The following is a 22,047-nucleotide window of genomic DNA, read 5'->3' as shown; positions in this document are numbered from 1 at the left end:
CAAAGGTGCTTCTTTGATAAGTGGGACCACAGAGATTTTACATTCCAAAATGTCAAAGATATCAATTATTCATCCCTGTTTTACAAAAATATGTTCTAGGACCAAAGTTTGACAGATCTTTGACTCATAGCTCACTATTTCATAGATAACTGTTTTATTGAATTTAGTACAATAATATCTTCAAAGTGGCTCATCTACCTTCTCCATTGTTTCCATTCTTTGATTTTCATGAATCTTGCCAAACACCTTTTTCTAGTCCCATCCCATTATCCTCCCCTTCCCCCAAATATAATTAAGGTTATTTCTACACTATTACAAACATTTTGGGGCAACAGCATGACACAGATTTGCCACTGTCTTTTTCATTGTTCAGTCCATTCTGGAGAACTGCTGTTTCCCCACTGTTTCTTTACCAAGCTGGTCCCACTTAGCGTCTATGGCCAAAAGCTCCAACGTGGTAGCACAAAACCTTGTGTAGTTCTACTCAAGGCAAGAGCCTGATGGAATGGTAATTTTAGGCTTAATTTGAAGAAGGCAGCAGAAATGCATGAATCTAGACTGGACTTCCCTAGTTGCTGAGATCAAAGCAGATAGGGAACACAGCAGATAATTGTAAGAGTATGGAGCTAATTTTCATTTGAAAATATTTAGGATTCTAAATACAGTATTATCAATTTGGACTTTCCTTCCTCCAGAGACAAATCTCTCTAAATGCAGTTGATACCCATAAAACTCAGGCACCCAAGTTGATGTGGAGTTAAAAAGTACCTAGTATCAGAATTTGAAATACACCCAGTATCTTTGCAAAGTAGCTTTTCCATCGCCACCACCTACAATACAAACCACAAGTACTTGACCGGACGGAATATGTGCCTACTTCTTTAAAAAGCTACCCACTGCCATAGGCGAACCTCTAAGCATAATCTTCGAAAAATCTTTCAGGACCAGTTCCTTGCCAAAACTATGGTCACAAGCCACGGTCATCCCCATCTTCAAAAAGGGAGATCGCAGTCTAGTTGAAAATTACAGACCAATCTCTTTATGCTGCATCACCTGTAAAGTCATGGAATCAATTATTAACCAATCCATTATCCTCCACTTAGAGACAAACAACCTACTCTCTAATAAACAATTTCATTTCAGAAAAAAACTATCCTGCAATCTGCAACTCTTACACTGCAAAAACATATGGACTACACAACTCGATCAGGGAAAAGCAACAAACACAATCTACATAGACTTCTGTAAAGCCTTTGATTCAGTGGTACACGACAAACTACTCCTAAAACTAAAATCTTACGGTATCTCTGGACACCTGCATAACTGGATAGAAGCATTTCTGTCAAACAGACAACAAATGGTCAAAATTGGGAGCATCCTATCAAATTCTGTACCCGTGAACAGTGGTGTCCCCCAAGGCAGTGTTCTAGGACCAACTCTCTTCATACTCTACATAAATGACCTCTGTGATCATATTAAGAGCAACTGTGTTCTCTTCGCTGATGATGTAAAGCTATTCAACACCACAGACAATACTGCTACCCCCCAAAAAGACCTTGACTATGTATCAGAATGGTCAAACAAATGGCAACTTCAAATCTCAACAAATAAATGCTCTGTCTTACATATTGGCAAAAAAATAATAATCAGAAAATAAAATACAAGCTGAATAGTCAAGATCTTGTTGATGATCCAAACTCTGTCAAGGATCTTGGAGTACTCATCTCAAATGATCTAAGTGCTAGAGCCCACTGTAACTACATAGCCAAAAAGGCATGAAGAGTTGTTAACCTAATCCTACGTAGCTTTTTCTCTGGTAATATTACACTAATAACTACAGCATACAAAACATTTGCTAGACCAATACTCAAATACAGCTCAGTCTGGAACCCACATTACATATCTGATATTAACACAGTTGAGAAAGTCCAGAAATATTTCACAAGAAGAGTTCTCCACTCCTCTACTCGTTGCAGAATACCTTATTTATTTATTTATTTATTTATTTGATTTGCCAATTGTTTACAAGATAATAAGTATAAGTGTATACATAGTTGTGAATACATGAAATGGTTACATATAAGAAAAATAAAAGAATAAGAGAAACAATAGGACAGGGACGGTAGGCACGTTGGTGCGCTTATGTACGCCCCCTACAGACCTCTTAGGAAAGGGGTGAGGTCAATAGTAGACAGTCTAAGGTTAAAGTTTTTGGGGTTTGGGGAAGAAACTACAGAGTCGGGTAGAGTATTCCAGACATTGACCACTCTATTGCTGAAGTCGTATTTCCTGCAATCAAGTTTGGTGCGGTTAACTTTGAGTTTGTATCTATTGTGTGCTCTTGTGTTGTTATGGTTGAAGCTGAAGTATTCACTGACAGGTAGGACATTGCAATGTGTGATTTTATATACCATGCTTAAGTCAGACTGAAGACGGCGTAATTCAAGGTTTTCTAGTTCTAGAATTTCAAGTCTGGTGGCATAAGGTATTCTACAACGAGTAGAGGAGTGAGAACTCTTCTTGTGAAATATTTCTGGACTTTCTCAATTGTGCTAATATCAGATACGTAATGTGGGTTCCAGACTGATGAACTGTATTCGAGTATTGGTCTAGCAAATGTTTTGTATGCTCTGGTTAGTAGTATTACCAGAGAAAAAGCTACGTAGGATTAGGTTAACAACTCTTAATGCCTTTTTGGCTATGTAGTTGCAGTGGGCTCTAGCACTTAGATCATTAGAGGTGAGTATTCCAAGGTCCTTTACAGAGCTTGGGTCATCAACAAGTTCTTGACTATTCAGCTTGTATTTTATTTTCTGATTTTTTTGCCAATATGTAAGACAGAGCATTTATTTGTTGAGATTTGAAGTTGCCATTTGTTTGACCATTCTGTTACATAGTCAAGATCTTTTTGTAGGGTAGCAGTATTGTCTGTGGTATTGAACAGCTTTACATCATCAGCGAAGAGAACGCAATTGCTCTTAATATGATCGCAGAGGTCATTTATGTAGAGTATGAAGAGAGTTGGTCCTAGAACACTGCCTTGGGGGACACCACTATTGACAGGTACTGGATTTGATAGGACGCTCCCAATTTTGACCATTTGTTGTCTGTTTGACAGGAATGCTTCTATCCAGTTATTCAGTTGTCCAGAGATACCATGGGATTTTATTTTTAGGAGTAGTTTGTCGGTGTACCACTGAATCAAAGGCTTTACAGAAGTCTATGTAGATTGCGTCTATTGCTTTGCCACCAGACTTGAAATTCTAGGCCTACAAAACCTAGAACTATGCCGCCTTCAGTCCGATCTAAGTATAGTACATAAAATTATCTACTGTAATGTCCTACCTGTCAATGAATACTTCAGCTTCAACCATAACAACACAAGAACAAACAATAGATACAAACTCAAGGTTAAACTTGATTGCAGGAAATACTTCAGCAACAGAGTGGTCAATGTCTGGAATACTCTGACTCTGTGGTTTCTTCCCCAAACCCCAAAAACTTTAACCTTAGACTGTCTACTATTGACCTCACCCCTTTCCTAAGAGGTCTGTAGGGGGTGGTGGTGCATAAGTGTCCCAACATGTCCACAGTCCCTGTCCTATTGTTTTTATTTTTATTTTATTTTTCTTATATGTATCCATGTATTCATAACTATGCTTTTACTTATACCTATTATCTTGTAAGCAATTGACAAACCAAATAAAATAAATAAATAAAAGCAAAAGGCATTAAGGGGTGAAGTCTTTGTATAGGGTATAGAAAAAATTGAAACATATTAGATTGCTTTTGGCTCAAAAGAAAAACATGGTTTCCTAAAGTTGAAAAGAACGCAAAGATGCTATACTAAAATGCTATATTCACCTATATTATAATGCTAATAATGAACCCTAAAATTTTATGCAGATGTTCTGACATCCTCCGGTTATTCATTTCTAAGCCTGGCAACTTTAAGATGTGTGGACTTCGATTGACACGGAGAAGTCTGGAAGTTGAAGTCCATTCTTCTTAAAGTTGCCAAGGTTAAGAAAACGCTGCTTTACTCTTTGTACCAGGATAAAGACTGAGTCCCGTATAAACCTATGAAAAAAACCACTAGTTTTATGAAGCGCGGCAATCCCGCGATTGTTGCGCGCGCATCCTCATTGTAAGCCAGAAATCAGCGAGAGTTTTCGAACCGGGAGAGAGAGAGGAGGTGTCTGCTCTCGCGAGAGTCGCTGTCGGTCGCGCTGACCCGCGTGGTCCTACGCGTTGCCGCGAGATACTTCCTTTCCTCGTTGCCCGGCCATCTTGGAGGCGCTCCTTTGGTGAGCGGGGCCTGAGCCTTTGGAGGAGGGGGTCGCCTTGGGTGTGGGATGCGTTTGGCGGGTGGAAAATGGCTGTGCTCAGCCGCAGTGTTGACTCTTTTCCTTTTCCGCAGGCAACGGCAGGGCCGACGTGAGCCGGCAAGATGGTGGCCGCCAAGAAGACGGTGAGTGAGCGTGCCAGCCAGCCGGCTGACCTGGTGATAAAAGGGGATCACCGGGGATCCCGAGGCCAGCTAGTGGAGGGAGATAGCAGCGCTCCAACGATTGCGAAAGGCCTCCGACTCGAGACGACAAATTTCTGATCAAACGGGGTAGATCATCGGAAGAGCCACTGATAACAAACACCTAAGCAATAGCGATTGGGCCTAAGGCGCGGTCCATTTCGGAGCTTTCTGCCTTAGTTATTGCTTCCACGCCTGTTGTCATATGGAATGGCAAAGGCGGATGCTATGAGATATAGAAGCATGTAAGGGTCAGTTTGCAGGTCTTTGGGTGATGGCCGTAGGTTTTGCTGCGTGCTGGTATCTGTGCTGTATATGCGCACATACGGACAGGATATATATGGAAGAACGAGGCTTTGTTGCAGCTGCGAAAAATGTATGTGGCCGGGGTTTTTTGCCACAGCTGTTTAAATATTACTGAATTTGGGTTGCATAATCTGCATAATATCAAGGTAAAATATACATTAGAATGTCTTAAAATATATAGTAATCCATAAGTCAACTAGCATAAGGGTGTAGTGGTATGTTTATGATGATAATACCCATGCAGTCATATCTGATTCTATGGCCAGATCTCCATCTTTAGATCTTGCACTGAGTTTTTCTATGCAAGTATGCTTTGTTAAAAAAAAAATTAGTCCATCGGAAACTGACATGCTTTTGAATAAATGCATTTGGTTTAAAGGCATTTTAAAAGAATCTTTAGGTTTTGAAAGCGTATTAGGATGAAAAGAAACACCAGTATTTGGATCTATTTAACCCTACTGATTAAGCCAAGGGTCTTCAAACTTGGCGATTTTAAGACTTGTGGACTTCAATTCTGAGAATTCCTGAAGTGTTGGTGTGATGTCAGGGTTTTCAATTCAATGTGTGGTGGAGTGTGAAGGATGTGTGTTTGTGTTTATTTTCATGGTCAAGATGTGCACTGAAAATGGTGTTTGATTTCATTGTACAAGGTGCAGTGACAATAAACTAAACTAACATGACTGGATGAGGAATTTTGGGAGTTGAAGTCCACAAGTCTTAAAACTGTCAAGTTTGAAGATCCCTGGGTTAAGCAATTCATATTATGAATTTTCTCTTGAAGTTACTCTTTGTGGCTTGGGTAGAAGATTGAACAAGAACTGTAATAGAATTATAAGCATGATTAACTATTGCTCTCAAAACACTTTGCTTTTAAGGCTGGAAGATACAATTGTATTCTAATAACTCTTGACTGAGCTTTTGAGAAAGAAAATTCAAAAAATATTAGCTGTGTTTTAAATGGGATTCTTTGTAGATATTTTGGTTGCATTGCACCATGTTAAAAAAGCGTGTAAATTATTAATGCTGAATGAAATATTACATTTTGTGATGGGGTCAGCGTATAGAGCAAGGCATCTAGGCAGAAAGTAGACAAGGTATTTTAATGCATTACGAATTATAGATGAGCCAAGAGAATATGCATAATTTCGTGTTGTGTGCCAGTTGCATCCTTTTCTGGAATACGAGCCCTGTGGGCAGTCAGTCATTCAACCTCTGATCATCTCAGTTGGATTACTGCAACATGCTCTTCATAAGGCTACTCTTGAATAGTGTTCAGATGCTACAAGTGATACAGAATGTGGCAATGTGAACAGTTCTGGAGGTCCCTTTAATGGCACATGTGACACTGCTGTTATGCATAGTGCATTGGTTACCAGGTTTTTTTGGGAGGGTCTAATTCAAGGTGTTGGTTATTATGTTTAAAGCCCTTTATAGCATGATTCCAGGGCATTTGAGGAGCCATTTCATCCTGATGGGATTAGATCACGCTGCTTGCTCTAGTAGAAGGAGCCCATTTTGGATCCCCTCTGCCAAAGAATTTCAACTGGCAGAGTTCAGGAGAAGGGCCCTTTCTGCTATGACTCCTGGCCTCTGGAATATTCTCCTGCTGGAGGTGAGGTCTACTCCAACACTCCTGGCCTTTGGGAAGGGCCTGAAAACTTGGACTCTGCTGTTTGCTTGGGGCCCCAAAGGAGTGTGCTATATTGAGGGTAGCTGATGGGATAGAAAAGATCCCCAACCCCAGGTCACCCATCATCTTGGCTGTTAACTTTCCAATTTAATTCTCCAAATTTTAATTGCTTTGTATTATCTTTCATTTTACTTTTTATTATATTGTGAGCTGCTGGGAGTTGCAGTGAGATGGGTGGCATAAAAATTTAATAAATAAAATGCAGAAAACATTTCATACATCCACTCTTTTTTATTACAGAAAAAGTCTTTAGAGTCCATAAACTCTAGGCTTCAGCTGGTTATGAAAAGTGGTAAATATGTTCTTGGATATAAACAAACTCTGAAAATGATTCGGCAGGGCAAAGCCAAGTTGGTTATCCTAGCCAATAACTGTCCTGCTTTGAGGTAAGTGTGCATTTTTTGAACAGTACTTTTATTAAAGGATCACATAAAATAGTTGCTTTCTTATAGTATTTAATGAAAATGTCTTAACATCAAATGCAAAAAATCTACTTGACATGTAGTTATTTTTGGCTTTTATATATGGCTTTTCAAATATATTAGTCAACCAGGCACTGAATATCATTTTTTTTTTTGCTGAAATCTAATTTCAGCAATAAAGGGAGATTGGATGAGACATTCCAACATTAATTTTATGATCTTATAGGTTATTAACTTAATTTTTTTTTAAATCAGGAAGACTAGTATATGTGATAAGGTAATGTGAAGATAAAAGTTCTGAGTAGATATAATAGAAGAAAACTATGATAACCTTTATAGGTTGATATGCTCATGGGAAATGTATTATACTGGTGTATTAGAATTGATAAAGTAAGTTCTGCTTGCATATAGCAATTGTATTAAGAATATATAATATATAAAGTCTTTATGAGATTTTATTTTGTAAAAATATTGCAAATATTGCCAGCTTCAGTTACCATGGTCTTTGGCTAATAGCCAGGAGAAACTCAATTTATTCCTCAAATCTAAGTTCTAACCTATATTGCAGGTTTAAAAAAAATCTAGCCTTCATAATGCATTAGTCCCATAAAAATTAATGTAGTGTAAATTGAGATTGAATAAATAGTTGCATTGTGTGTTTATTTTGTTCACTGTACAGAGTTCTTTTTGATAAACGGGTGGCTCTATGTTTTAATAAACAAATGAAATTAATAAAAATTAGTTGTTAATGTCTTAACAGGAGATTCAATAGAATGTGACTTAATCTGGAACAAAGCCAAATAAGTACTCTGTTTATTTCTCTACCTTTAGAAAATCAGAAATTGAGTATTATGCTATGTTGGCCAAAACTGGTGTGCATCACTACAGTGGCAATAATATTGAACTGGGAACAGCTTGTGGGAAGTACTACAGAGTATGTACACTTGCTATAATTGACCCAGGTATGTATATCGTATTTAGTATTTCAGTGTCTGTATAAAGCTGTTATTTTAATTCGATATGCCTTTATCTTGATCTATTCACTAGGATTCTCTTACCAATTTTATTGAATTGAGAACTCTGCACTTCAATATGCTAATATAAAATCAATAGTATTTGTAAAGCAAATATCGTATAATCTTATTTCATATGTGGTTTAAGAATTATCAAATAACATGATGTGTGTATCTGTCAGGCTTTTAGTAAATATTTATACTTATATATAAGGTAATTACCATATTTTTCACATTATAAGATGCACCTCACCATAAGAGGCACCTAGATTTAGAGGAGGAAAACGGGCAATGACAAAGACAGAAGAGGCGAGGTTCAGCACTGTAAAAGGACCCATATTTTTCGCTCCATAAGACGCACAGACATTTTCACTCACTTTGGCGGGGGGGGGGGAGTACGTCTTATGGAGCGAAAAATACGGTACGTTGAGGCTAAATGAGTTGTTTGAATCAGTAAACACAGGTAGTGCTCAACTTAAAACAGTTCATTTAGTCACCATTCAAAGTTACCGTCCCACTGAAAAAAGTGACTTATGACCACTTTTCACATTTAAAATTGTTGTAGTATCCTCATGGACTCAAAGTTTTGTCAGTTGCAGTCTCCCGGTGTTATTCAATCACCTTTTGTGACCTGACAAGCAAAGCTAATGGGGAAGCCAGATTCACTTAACAACCATGTTATTAACTTAACAGCTGCATTCACTTAACTGTTGCAAGAAAGATGGTAAAGTGGGGCAAAACTCTTAAGTGGTTATAAAATAAAAACAAAATAAGAGGCAGTCTTAAAGATAGTGTGCCTCAAAGTATACCTGGCATCTCTTCAATTGTTTCCTAAAAATGAGAACCTGGGACAAGTCAAACGAGACTAGGGAGAGAGGTCCATAACTAAGGCTTTTTCACTGGGAAAGGTCAACTTCTGGCTGTTGCCCCATGAACCGTTGATGGAAATACCATTAGATTCCCTTCTGATCTTAACTCATGATTTCCTTGGGAACATGATAGTTTGTTACTTAAACTTTAATATGTCAACATCTTAAAATGTAAACACAGAAAAGATTTATATTGTCACTAAAATAACCTTTGTCCTGATCAGAAGAAAATTTGTTTGTCAGGAGGACATTGAAATTGATACCTGACCTGTAGGTCCAGTGGAGCAAATAATTTTAGAATTAAGCATCTGGTAACTAATAAAGTTCATTCTTTGCTGTACGGGTTCTTAAAGAAGTAATTTATCAGAGGCTAAGGATTTAAACTATGTATTGGCTGTGAGAAGTTAATTGATCTTGATGCAAAGTTAAATGCGAATATTCTCGCTGTTCTGGTTTGTACAGTAATCAGAGCAGGCTAGACATTCGCTATATTACCACTTTGCACTGTGTCTTCAGGACTGGTTGGTCTCCCTAGTTCTGATTTTTACCTGCAAATTACATTAACTGATTGAACTTTGTAGTATGATCTATCATTGGGAATATATTCAGATAAGTTTATCAAGAAAATTTTTGTAATACAGTATACTGTACATGACAAAAGTGTTTGTAAAATTCTGATACTGAAGTATGATGTTTTTCCCAACAGGTGACTCTGATATCATTAGAAGCATGCCAGAACAAACCAGTGAGAAGTAAAATTAATAAACTTTAAATTTTGTGTAATAAAACTGGCTTTAAATCTGTTGTTGGTATGAGTTTTTATAAGTCAGACACAATAAGTTGTATGGAATGTTTGAGGGAAAAATCAACTAGTAACGGTCTAAATAAAATAATTTAATTAGGAGTTAAAGACCAATAGGATTAAAGAATACAGCCATGTTTGACTTAATTGAATTTTGTATTTATCTGAAAGGGAGAGATGACATTTTAAAAAATACAAATACAAACTCCACAATATCCAGATTTCTCATCAGTCTTAGAGCACCTACTTCATAAATGTGCATGTACATATGTAAGCATATTCAGATTGTACACAGCATTTGAAAACTAGCAGAGGTCTTTAAACCTGGTTAATTTTGTGATTAGAAACAATCTAGAGTCACTCAGTTGTATAAATGCAGGAAGGAGGGAACCAACCAACCATCTTCTAATTAGGACTATACAGTGTTTAATACTCCATATGGGGGAAAATTCGAGTGTGCTGAGAGATTTCCAACTGTAGGAGCTGCTACTGCTGCAGAATAGAAAAAAATGCTAGGGTGGCCATAGATAAAAGGAAATAAGTGTGCTAGGAAGAGAGAAAAGAGTAAACAATTGAGGCTAAAATGAGGGCAAGAAGAAAAGCCTTGTTTAAATATTATAGAAAAAGTAAAATTCAGCAAGCAAACACTTCATCATCTAAGCAACTGTTAAACGTCAAAAATAATTCATCCTTTGCATCAGCCTTTAGTCATTTGAATCTCATTCTATTTCTATATTATTTACGCGAGCACAAACCATCTTCATAGCCGCCGCCTGCCGCCTAGCTGTGTGGGGCAGCAGTAAGGGTAACAGTAAGGGTAAGCGTTTCTTCCTTCTGTGGGGCGAGGCACTGAGGCTGCAGAAGAAGGACCGTGCTTCCCCTCCCTTCTTTCATTGTGCCTTGCCCCACCCAGCAGCTCACAAGGCTTACAACCGCACATTGCCCCTATTCAGGAGTGGTTATCCGGTATATCAGTAAGGGTAACTTTCGTTTTCCTTATTTGGGGGAACCTCTGCATATTAATAGTAAATAAGGATATAGTTAAACAAATTCATCTTTTTATTTAGAGCAAGAAAGCCAGACAGAATAGCTTATGAACACCTGAAAGAAAAACAATAAATGGTGGGAAAAGATTATTGGACATAATTTATTTTTGGCATAATTCAGAGCTAAGGCACTTGATTTATTCTGAAATAGTACTATGATTCATTCTAGAATGAATTAATTTTCCCTCATGGCTATCAATTCCTCCAAGATCTGTTGGCCAACACTGTTAGAATACTTGTATGATACATCTGTTTGAGAATAATTTTTTAAAACTAAGGTATTCAAAATTTTGGTATGTGATTCTAGCAATAAAATAACATTTTATACATTATATCCCATAACCCTATCCCACATATACTTAGTCATTAACATGAATGCAGGGAATGTGCCTCAAATACGCTGCTTGCTTCTTCCCAATTTCCCTATCATCAATCACTTATTGGAAAAAGTGCTGACTGTAGGAAGAGTCTAAAGCACAGAGAGATTATTTGCTATTACTTTAGATATTAGCATTACTGCTACATGAGAAGCATAGGAACACCATTCTAACTTAACATTTGACTGCATCCAGTCAGTATATTATTACAATGAATAGTGAACTTTCCAGATTTCTAAATAGTAAAAATTGCCTTTTATACCAATATTTTACAATATAGAGCTGCTTAATTGAAAAAAATAGTTTTCTAAACATTTTGTAATTTTATCTTAGTCAATGCAAAAATACAATATTACATGATACTCTAAATTACTGAAATTATAAATTCTTTTTGTGCAAAACACCTGCTTACATAGCTTTGATATATTTTTGTGTGTAAATATCCAACAAATGTATATTGCTGCTAAGGCCATTTTATTAGTATCTTAATCGATTTTCCAGTGCTTCTATTCTTTTTGACATTTCTTCCAGTAATTTCAAGTTAAGGAAAACAATTCCAGACTGCTTCAGTATTTAATATTGAGAATATCTACACATATAATGGACAAGCTTGGAAAATATACAGTTACTTCTTTTAAAATGAAAAACCCTGAAATTAGTCAGTTAGCTATGTATCTGTAATTGTATTTCCAAAAATCCAGTACTGATTTAGTTCTTTGACATTTCATTTTGGCAATGGGAAGGGTGTTTTTGCTATAAATAGCTGAGAGTTAGAAATCCTCACTGAGCTACTGAAGATAAAGAAATGGTACAAGTGGAACTTAAAATTCTCTTCTGCCCATAAAGTATTCAAATAATTCTGTTATAAACTCTAATGCAATTGTTTTAACCATGGTATAAATTATGTGGGAAAGTACATTGTCACATGAACAGTAATATCCTGTTTGTGGTTTTTCCAAAGGCATCAAGTGAAACAGGATAAACACCCAATCTTATGTTCAAATATGAAACACACACACAAAAATCAATAAAGTTAGGCTTGTGGAATGAATGCTAAAGAATTATCATGATGTCACCTGTTGAGTTCTTGCAAACACCACTTTAGATGTCCATTTCTGTGTTGGCAGTTAAATGACTTAGTTGTACTTAGAAAATAATCAGAACTGGCTTAGACTGAGGCTTCTCTCTAAGAACATAAGATCATCACTGTGAAAAAGAAACTTGCAGACTTCTTTTGGCACCATTATTTAGGCCAGCAATTTTTGCTAATACCATGTTTCCCTGAAAATAAGCTGTAGCCTGATTTTTAAGTGCGCCTAATATAAGCCTTACTCAAAAAATAAACCCTATTGATTGTCACCAGCCCGAAGGAAGTATCCAATACTGGAAGCAGCGAGGGTGTGGGGTCCAATGGTATTGCAGCAGCCGAATGCACAGCACAGGTAAGTTGATTACCTGTCCAAGCAGCAGGTGGAGGCAGAGGTGGGGAGGAGGCAGGCAATCCAGATGTGCTGTTTGGGCCATGGGAAAGCCGAGTTGGGCTACAGCAGGCAGCCAGAAGCTCATCTTCGCTCAGCAGCAGATGGAGACAGAGGCATGGGGGGGAGGCAGGCATCTGGATTGCATGTTTCCCTTCCTGTGCCTCTGCCACTGTCTGCTGCTTGGACAGGTAATCAACTCACCAGTGCTACGCAACCCCAGAGTATGCTGACCAAGCGGCTGATGGCCTGCAGCTGCTGCAGGACGTTGGTCTCTGTGCTCACCATCTTTTGTGTGCTGGGGGGGAGCGCCCAGCCAGGCTGATCACCCTGAAATCGTGTTTCTCCAAAAATAAACCCTAGTGCTTATTTTGGAGCCCCCAAAATATAAGACCGGGTGCTATTTTTGGGGGGTATTCATTTCCTTTTTACTGTTGCCAGTTCTGTTCCCATTCAATTCTGAAAGCCAAGACCTGGAAACAGCTGTTTTTTCGTAGGAGGATTGGTGAAAATAGCTTATTCAGCCTTTTCTAAAGTTGGTAAAACATTCAAACACAATTTGATACCACAATTTGACTGTATAGACAACAATTTAGCCTTTAAAACATGAATCTTAGCCACCTCATCTACCTTTTGAAATATTTTTATAATCAGAACAACAGCTAAAATGGAATATGGAACAACTAAATACTTCAAAATTGGAAGTAAAAGTTCATGTAGAACATGAAAATTGCTGGGCCAGAAATAAAAGTTGAAATTAAAATTGCTGGGAGCAACAACTTCAGATACCAGTTTGATGGCTGAAAGCAGGTAAATTAAATGCCATACTATAAGTGAAAAAATATGCAAAACCTAGTTAATTAAAAAAACCTATCTGAACATGAATTGTCATTGCAAATAGACAAACAGCTGAACTAGTAACAGTCTTCCTACACTCAAATGTTTGAAGGGATGGTGACTGTAGCCATAAAATAGACATATACTTGGGAGAATGACTGGCTGATCCAGATCAAATATAAAACAGGGATATCATCTTGACATCAAAAATATGCATTATCAAGGCTTTTATTTTAACAATTATGGCTTTAAAAGCCTGATTTTTTTCTTCAGAAAAGATGGAACAAAATGCCTTGGACATGTAATGTTAGAGCTATGGCTAATCTAAGGCACCAAATTTTAGGATGTGTTAATACTGCCTCTTCCTAGAAAATCAATCTAAAAATACAAATCTTCACATGGGTGGGAAGTGGCACCATCGGTCAACATGGCCAATGGACACTATATACCTGCAGCAAAAATCATTGGAAAACATTCAAATGATTGGAAGAATCAACGGCAGTTGAAACTGGCCAATAGAAAATATTTTGGATAGATACTGCCAATGACAATAATGACTATTTAAAGAAATAATCACCAACAATCTTAATGATACCCTTCAGGTCATATAAGGAGCCAGCTGAACAACAAACTACATTATATAAACTGCCATTCTGTATTTTCAAACTGCAGCTAGAGGGGGCTTGTGCTTCAGCATCATCATTAATGTTCTTAAAGAGTGATGCATTAGCTACACTGTACTAGTAGGCCAAATACTTATGGTACTGCCATTCATGAAAAGATATCAAAACCAATCCTAACATTTAATATTATTCATCATCATAATTCCCTCTATGTACAGAAACGCCAACAGATTGGAACAAGAACAGAATATGAGAAAATGAATAGTGCATTTGTACCTAAACCATATAAAGTTTGCCAGAGGGCTCCAGATTTGGCCTGCAAAAATCCAATGAATTGCAAAGAAATAAGCTCTTTGTTGCCATCTAGTGGTCAACTGGTCTCAAGCAGCCAAATTCTGCAAGATATTTTCAAATAACTAAGGGGAAAAAAGTACTGTATTATGGCTTGGCAACAGAAACAAGCCTTCAAGACCAATTTTATCTCCATTGAAATGGGCCTGATCAGTTTGATCGTGCCAGGAAAAGCAGCTGGTGGTTCCATTTTTTAGAAGTTAGAGTAACCAACTTCCATTGTTAGCCAAACCCTCTGGAATAGCCTTCTATGAGAAGCATGTTTGGTTTCAATCCTAGCCATCCATCAGAACTTTCTTAAAACAACTTTTCTAGAAAACTTTTAAGATTTAAACCTACAGTAGGTGTTTTTCGAAAGCAGTTTTGTCTATTTTTTATTCTTGGGTTTTACATTTAAATTGCTGCCTTTTTGTGGGTGTGTGCCTTCAAATCATCATTGATCCCTGGCATTGTTTTTGCAAGATCTTTATGGCTTGCTGTTGCATTCCTAGGGCTGCGAAAGAGTGACTATGTCAACTAAAAAGATACTCCTTTGGTCTTTTTAGCTGCCAGAGAAAAGAGAGTGGGGGAAAACAAGGCATTCTTGAAATGCCTAGATAATCACCCCAGCAGCCCAAAGTTGTCGGATCATAGGAAGATTATTGGAGAGCATATTGGAGATGGATGTGTCCCATTGGAGGGGTCGCATCCAGTGGGTGGGGGAAAATGTATGATGTAATTTAGTATCGGCCGCAACCAGCTTACACCGACATGGCCACACCTAATAAATCAATTTACATTTCTCTGAGATGCGGCTAGAGACTTTTGATTTGAATGAGGGTGGATTTGTTGGAGTCCTGACAGACTAACTCAAGACCACTGAGTTGGCTTTGTGACTAAAACTCGGTCTCCTAGTTTCTAGCCTGGTACTTAATGAATATAGCAGACTAGCTCTATGAGCTGCCTAAAGTTCCTATATAATTGTGATAGGTATTAATGTGATAGATAGCTAGATAACTAGAGTAAGTATGTAAGTAAGTACAGTGTTACATAGAAGACAGGCAGTAGCTAGGAGTCAATACTAATGTGAAGGAACACATAATTACATATAATTAATAGCTGGCAAGGTAACTCCCACTAATTAATTTCCTTACCATGGAATAAGATTGGGTTTAGGCACAAAGTGTGTTTGGACAGATAACTAGACCAGCACTTTAAAATTGATTGAGGAAGTTTGTATGCCTGTATTCAAAGACAGCCCTGCTGTTAGCTGATAGTTGGGCTTCTTTTGGTCACAGAATTAGTGCTATTCCAACAAAAGCTATCTGGAACGTAACTGCCAGGTATGGGGAGAACTGCACTATGGAGTAACAAAGATTAGACATTATCTCTCTCTCTCTCTTCTCCCCCCACCACCGCCCCTCTCTCGCAATCAACTGTATTTCGCTACATGGAAATAGAAATATAATTCATTTTCAAATATATTGACTTGAAAATCTATATGAAAAATGAATAGATATACAGAAAGGATATACTGCTGAATTAGTTTCCTAAATTCAGTGGTTGCAAAATTCTGGAAATTTGTAAGATTCTCACATTTGCATTGGTCTTTCTTGTCATCTGAAGGATTTGCTTGAAAAAAAAATAGGTGGGGTGTATTTAGTTAAATAGTAAGAAGAAATATATTTTCATTACAAGAACAAAATCACTACAAAATCTATTTTGTTTTTAGTCCATTGAACTCTTTGGAAAAATGGAATTCATGGAATGACAAAATAATTTTAGAAGTTTCTTTCTCTGTCTTTTTAATTGCTGCAGGAAAACAGAGACATCTGAGATTAAAATGAGGATTGCTCCACGCAATGCATGTATTTTAATACTGAGTTATGGTAACCACTATAATAAAAGTGCAATTGCTCAAGGTTTAGATAAGAAGACTAATTATAAACAAGAGTTTCAGATTATTAAATGGAAACTAAATGGTTATATATTTACAAACAAAAAGACACATCATAAGTAGGAAACTGCCTTTTTTACAACATATATCCCAAGAACCCTAGGGTATCACAGTAGATGCATAGTACAATTGTTTAATATGACATAATATAAATTATTATAGTTATACAAAGTAATGGATGGTCTAAATGGAAATAAAATTTACCTGAAGCTTTTGTCCATAATTGCTTTTCTTTAAAAAGATATTTATGATGCACAGCAAAATTGGAACAGGAAAGAACATCTGTAATTGCTAAGGTAGATGCTTCAGGTTCTACAGAGGACAACACAGTGAGATCAGAAGTGAGATTATATTTCATCCTCTTATGAAGTGGTTTCTTTGTGTGTATATTTCAAAAAGAACCAGCCTGATGGTGGATATTAAGCAGTATAAAGCTTTGCATGATCATTTCTGGATTAGAAATATTAATCTGGACAGAATAGAATTAGTACATGTGGTAAATATGGCTTTTGATTGCATTTGCGCGTATTGACAAAATGTGGCAAAACTGCTGCTGTTTTTACTGTTATCAGTAACTATTAGAGTATATGTGGCACAGGTGTCACTAAAAAGGATAACCTATTCTACACTTTCTGTATCTAATTAAGAAGTTGTCAAAAGTATTATAATAAAAATGATACAACATTAGCTTTTCTTCTAGCCATGGCAGAGTGTAAAAGAATCAAACTGAATAAAAACGACATGCACACACTGATAATTTCAAACCTTCAGAAAGTAAATTCATTGAATGAAGCCGATTTGTTGTTTCCTGGTAATGCTTTAGATCTAGAAAAAATAGTGACAAAATGAAACAAAATAGGACTTATTGCCAAATGCAGTCAGATCATGATAGTCAACTACAATCAAGTCACATTATTTTACAAATGGTCCTATATAGTTATAGTAATATATCATAATGCAATGTATAAAAAGGGAAGGATTTTTGTGGAGTTTTAAGCTGTATATGTCATTTTTGTTAAATTAACTGAAGTAAGATACTTTATGATTTTGGCCTTAAAATAAAGTTATACACTTTTTAAGTGATAGATTAAAGAAATCTTCCTACTAGTTTATTGCTCATTGTGTTTTAAATATATTCCAGCAGTTACGCAGATGCGCAGAAGGAATGGGCAGATTTATTTATTTTAATGTCTTAGTCATCCAAATCCAATGGACTCCCAAATTTCTATCTGTGTTAATTTTATATTGTTTCTTGTGTAGAATATCATGCAGTGCTTACTTAGTACCTTCACAGATTCTTTTCTGCAGTTTTTCAGTGATCTCTTCCATGGCTTTGAATTCCTGAGCATGAAAAATATGTTTTTCAACAGGTTCAGAAGCAATTGCTCGTAATTCTTCCTCAATCAATTTCCCTATTCCAACAGCATATATAATGATTCCTAAAAATGAAACAAGTTTAATTTCATAATACAGTTCAAGATTGAGATAAGCACTATTAATAAAAAAGAATTGAATTCAAAAATTTATCTACAGACAATATTTCAAAAGCAACAATAAAATGCAAGAGTTCTAATTCAGATGAAGCAAGTTATATTTAATATCATAGAAATCAACTGGGCAAATTAATTCTGATTAAGCTAAGTCCTATTATTTTCATTTACTATGATCAAAACCAAAATATAGTGTCCCTCAAATTTCTTACAAAGTTATGTCTAATTTTTTTTGGTGTAAAATTATGTATTTAGTCATTGCCTATTATTGTTACTATGACTGCAGAATCATAGTCAGGGGAGTCTCAAATATAAATAAATTCATTTAGACTAGCATTCTATAGGCAAATGTGGCTTTGGAAACTGAAAATTTATATTGAGTCCAGTGTAAGATTTCCAAACCTTCCTTAACATCAAACATCAACATCAAACATCAAGTATGCATTTCACTCCTAGAGATTCTTCAGAATCCTTCTTCTAGAAGTTAATAAAAAAATTACAGATTAAAAAAGATGCTATATATAACTTTTGCAGCTTTCTTTTGTATTTCTTTTATTGTTTACACTTCTAATAAATATTCATCCTACCACTTTGCTTTGCTTTAGCTGCCCATTCAGAAGCATCATCTTGGGCGCGTCCATCTGTAAACACAACTGACACCCTGGGAACATTTGCTGAGACGTGCCTGGCTCCTTCTGCTTCAGTGAAGCTTCTCTCAGTCATCTGTTTCAGTGCAAGTCCAGTCATGGAGCCTTTCCCCATGTATTTAATTTGTGTCACTGCTTTCTTCATATCTTTGGCTGTGTTGAATTGTTTCAGTGTGAATTCTGTGTGAACATGGCTGGAATACTGCAACAAACCAACACGAGCAGCTTTGGGAGATATTGTAAGAGAGTCCAAAATTCCTAAGACAAATTCCTTGACAATTTCAAAATTATTTTCTCCTAGACTTTTTGATCCATCTATCACAAATACCAGATCAATTGGTCCTTCATTACATCCTGTTAAAATAAAATGAACAAATGGAATAATGGAATATTGTCAGCGAAATAATCTATTTCTCCAACTTAAGAATTTATCATATTCATAACATTTAATGGAATTGCAAAGGTATTTACATAAAAATAAATTAAAAGTCATCAATATCAACATGTTTTTGCTAAAAAATGGCAAAACATCAAAACAAGTTCTTGTTTTTTAATCTCTGCAATGAGGATCTGATCAGTGGAGGAAAAAATTGGTCAAGCTGAATGAAAAGCCTTTCCTCATTTATACTTACAACAGGAAAAACATGCTCAAGCAGTGTTTTATTCATTTATTAATCAAATTTATATAGCTGCCTATCTCGCAAAAAATGATTCTGGGTCGTGTGCACAACACTTTTTTAAACCATATCATTACAACATTGCTTTACCTGAAACATCTGAAGTTCTCAAACCACTCTGTCAAGCAGGTGATCCCATGCCAATGATTACTTTAGGGTGTTGCAAGTATAGCTCCTCCCTCTGGTCAACTTCCAGAATCATTCTGCTTTGGACAGTGAGAAAATCTGGCTCTTTCAAGCCAGGCTCTCTTCTTATATCTGCCATATATAGGAACCAACTCAGCTCAGAGACATGGCTTTGAAAGAGGGTTCAATCCAAGTAGCACCTAACCACTAGCAAAAGCTTATCCATAAAGTAGCAGAGAGAAATCTCTGATGCTTCATGATGCAATCCTTCTGCCACATCTCACCAATTGCTCTTGTTGAAAGAATGGGTAGTGCAAACTAATTAAATACAATAAACAATAACTATGTTAACTAGTTCTAAGTTAATTGAAATTACCTTACTGTAACTTAATTCTAATTTCATTAAAATCACTTTCAGTTTCTAACTTAGTCCTAGTATTGCTTTTTTTCACTAGCTTCACTTATTTTTGGATGAGAGTTCTTAGAATATTACTCAAATATCAAGTGCAGTTCTTCTCCTTAAAAATTGCCCATGTTTGCACTGAGCTGTAGTTTAATATATCCAAATATGGTCAGGATCTCTTTTGAGAGAGACTTCCTTCCAGCAATAAAATAAATAATAATGGGAGTGATAGATATAAATTACTTACTTTTGCATGTTTTCCCATCATTCCATAATATAAATCCTTCATGGCATTTGCAGACATATGAATCATTAGTATTAACACAGATATGTTCACACCCATGGTCAATGGACTTGCAGACATCTTTATCTGGGTACAATTAAAGAGATTTCTGGTAAAAACTTTCTAAAGATATGATATACTAAAAACATTATTTTCTATAGTACTTACTTCTTAGCTGTATATGCAAGCTGGATTTCAAGAGAGTCAATTTCTACAAGTTTAGAACATACTGGGGAAGAAATTGTCAGATCAAAGGAAGCCATGGGAGGCTTGGAAATTTCTCAAAAATAAAATATTGAAAGTATAATCATATATCATATTAATGGGGAAAACATGGGATGGAAATCATAGGAAATACAGAGGGACAGGAAATTTTTGACCTAGGTAAGTCAAAAAAAGTCAAGCAAAGGAAACAAACCACCAAGTAGCTTATATTCCCATAAAAATTTAAAAATATAAAAGAAATTTAGGCTTGCAAGTAAAGCTAATGAAAGGTGGTTTTGGGTTTTTTGCTATTATCTGTAGTAAAAAGAAGAAAAGGGAAGCAATGCAGTCACCTGTAGAAGATGGTAATATAACAGGTTAGGAGATAATAACAAAGCTCAACTCTTTGCTTTGTTCTTCTCCCCAAAGAGGAACTGTTCAAATAAAGCTAAGTAGAGCAATTGACACAAAGAGAGAATAAGTAAGTGAAAGCAAATAATGAGACATTTAGGGAACACTCAACTACTGTAAATGAGATTAAATATCCTAGACCAGATTGATATCTAACTGTCCTAAAGCAATCGGATGAAGTTATCCTGGACCCTTTTCTGTTATCTTTGAGCAATCACAGAGGTATGTAATGTCATAGAGAAAGGCAAATCTTGTTGCTTTTTTCAAAAATGGGGAAAACGTATTTGGGTAACTACAGGCAAGTTGGTTTATTACTGATACTGAACAAAACTTCTGACACCAAATAAATAACTAAGCAGTCATTTTGTAAGCATTTAGAAGAGATAAAAATATTCTCCTCTACATTCTATATTGACCAGAATACACTTAAAATATTGTATTATAATATTATGCATCTACAATATTGTATCAAATTCTGGGCATTACAAAGATATTGACAAACTGAAAGTGTCCAGAGGTGAGCAACCAAAATGATGAAGGGCCTGGAAGGAAAAAGTTATGAGTAAAGCTTGAAAACCCTGGAGTATGTTTAGCTTGGTGAAGAGAAACCTGCAAGTAGGTATGGTAACACTCTTCAAATTCCTGAAGGGATAACATACGTAAGATGATAAGAATTGTTCAGAGTTAGCCTAGAAGACAGATAAGGAAAAGATGGATTTAAATCCTACGGAAGCAGATTTTGATTGGACTTTAATCTTTTTGGTAAAAGTTGTTCAACCGTGAAATAGACTTCTTTAGGGGCATGAAACCTATTCATTCCTTTTTTAGTATGATAAATTATCTTCAGGGATGCTTGCTTACTTCTGCAGGTTCTTCTATCCTTGTTTAGTATGAATCCTTCATGACACTTGCAAACATATGATTCACCATCACTGTCACAACGTTGCTCACATCTATGGTCCACCCATTTACAAATATCTGTACCTGAAAACAATTGACAATGCAACATTTTAAATTGACAAAAATACATGTTAAAACAAACATCTATGGGTCTGGTTCCCAGCAGCTCTTACCTCATAATCCCTATTTTTATTCCTTGTCTTATTTCACAAATCTCAAAAAAGCAGAGCAAAGCAAAGCAAAAGCAAAAGCAAAACCTTAGCCAGGTCAACATCTATTTCCTGCCAATAAGATACTATTTAATTTATATAGGGGCTATAGTTATTCAATAACTGCAGTTTTGTTATGAATGACAGGCCACACTGACATTCATAGTCAACACATTTCCATGCCAGACAGGCTCAGAGTTCTATCAACCTTTACAAGTACAGATATGTGCTTTTGGTCACATTCAAAATCATAATTTCCCAAGCTCTTCCCTCTGTTGAATTTAGGAGAATTGAATCCATTTGAAACAAAGAAAGAAAATGTTCACCAAAATGTGGGATTTTACATTTTTTTTCAAGGCCTCAGAATCAACTGATTCAAATTTCTAGGTAGAAAGGAAAATCCACATAAAGAAAAGCAA

General features: G+C 36.2%; 2 protein-coding genes and 1 non-coding gene across 3 annotated transcripts in view; 2 read left to right on the top strand and 1 right to left on the bottom strand.

The window, feature by feature from the left end:
• Window positions 1-4,185: 4,185 nt before the first annotated feature.
• Window positions 4,186-9,632, top strand: RPL30 (ribosomal protein L30). Its single transcript, XM_026690573.2, has 5 exons — window positions 4,186-4,307; window positions 4,421-4,471; window positions 6,765-6,910; window positions 7,778-7,908; window positions 9,535-9,632. The coding sequence occupies exons 2-5, from the start codon at window positions 4,451-4,453 to the stop codon at window positions 9,582-9,584; spliced, it is 348 nt and encodes a 115-aa protein (XP_026546358.1). The 5' UTR covers window positions 4,186-4,307; window positions 4,421-4,450; the 3' UTR covers window positions 9,585-9,632.
• Window positions 9,258-9,391, top strand: LOC113430089 (small nucleolar RNA SNORA72). The gene has a single exon (XR_003373152.1). It is a non-coding gene; the product is annotated as a small nucleolar RNA SNORA72 (small nucleolar RNA).
• Window positions 9,633-10,044: 412 nt separating the features above from the next.
• Window positions 10,045-22,047, bottom strand: part of MATN2 (matrilin 2) — a 31,785-nt gene continuing 19,782 nt past the window's right edge. The window contains exons 11-19 of the mRNA XM_087962038.1: window positions 21,381-21,503; window positions 19,869-19,991; window positions 18,356-18,769; window positions 17,565-17,717; window positions 17,044-17,103; window positions 16,483-16,590; window positions 15,855-15,953; window positions 11,466-11,583; window positions 10,045-10,122 (exon numbers count right to left, since the gene is read on the bottom strand). Coding sequence (XP_087818164.1) covers window positions 11,531-11,583; window positions 15,855-15,953; window positions 16,483-16,590; window positions 17,044-17,103; window positions 17,565-17,717; window positions 18,356-18,769; window positions 19,869-19,991; window positions 21,381-21,503 — 1,133 coding nt within the window. The 3' untranslated portion in view covers window positions 10,045-10,122; window positions 11,466-11,530. The remainder of the gene's footprint in view (window positions 10,123-11,465; window positions 11,584-15,854; window positions 15,954-16,482; window positions 16,591-17,043; window positions 17,104-17,564; window positions 17,718-18,355; window positions 18,770-19,868; window positions 19,992-21,380; window positions 21,504-22,047) is intronic.

The sequence above is a fragment of the Notechis scutatus genome, chromosome 3 (assembly GCF_049901735.1).
Source record: "Notechis scutatus isolate UNSWTSFEM ecotype Mainland chromosome 3, rNotScu1.2, whole genome shotgun sequence".
In the NCBI taxonomy this organism is placed as follows: Eukaryota; Metazoa; Chordata; class Lepidosauria; order Squamata; family Elapidae; genus Notechis; species Notechis scutatus.
This window is presented reverse-complemented; position numbering and strand designations above follow the sequence as displayed.

Coding starts and splice junctions, on each gene's coding strand:
- RPL30 (XM_026690573.2), top strand. CDS start 4,451: ATGGTGGCCGCCAAGAAGACG. Junction 4,472..6,764: donor TGGTGGCCGCCAAGAAGACG/GTGAGTGAGCGT, acceptor TTTTTATTACAG/AAAAAGTCTTTAGAGTCCAT. Junction 6,911..7,777: donor AATAACTGTCCTGCTTTGAG/GTAAGTGTGCAT, acceptor CTCTACCTTTAG/AAAATCAGAAATTGAGTATT.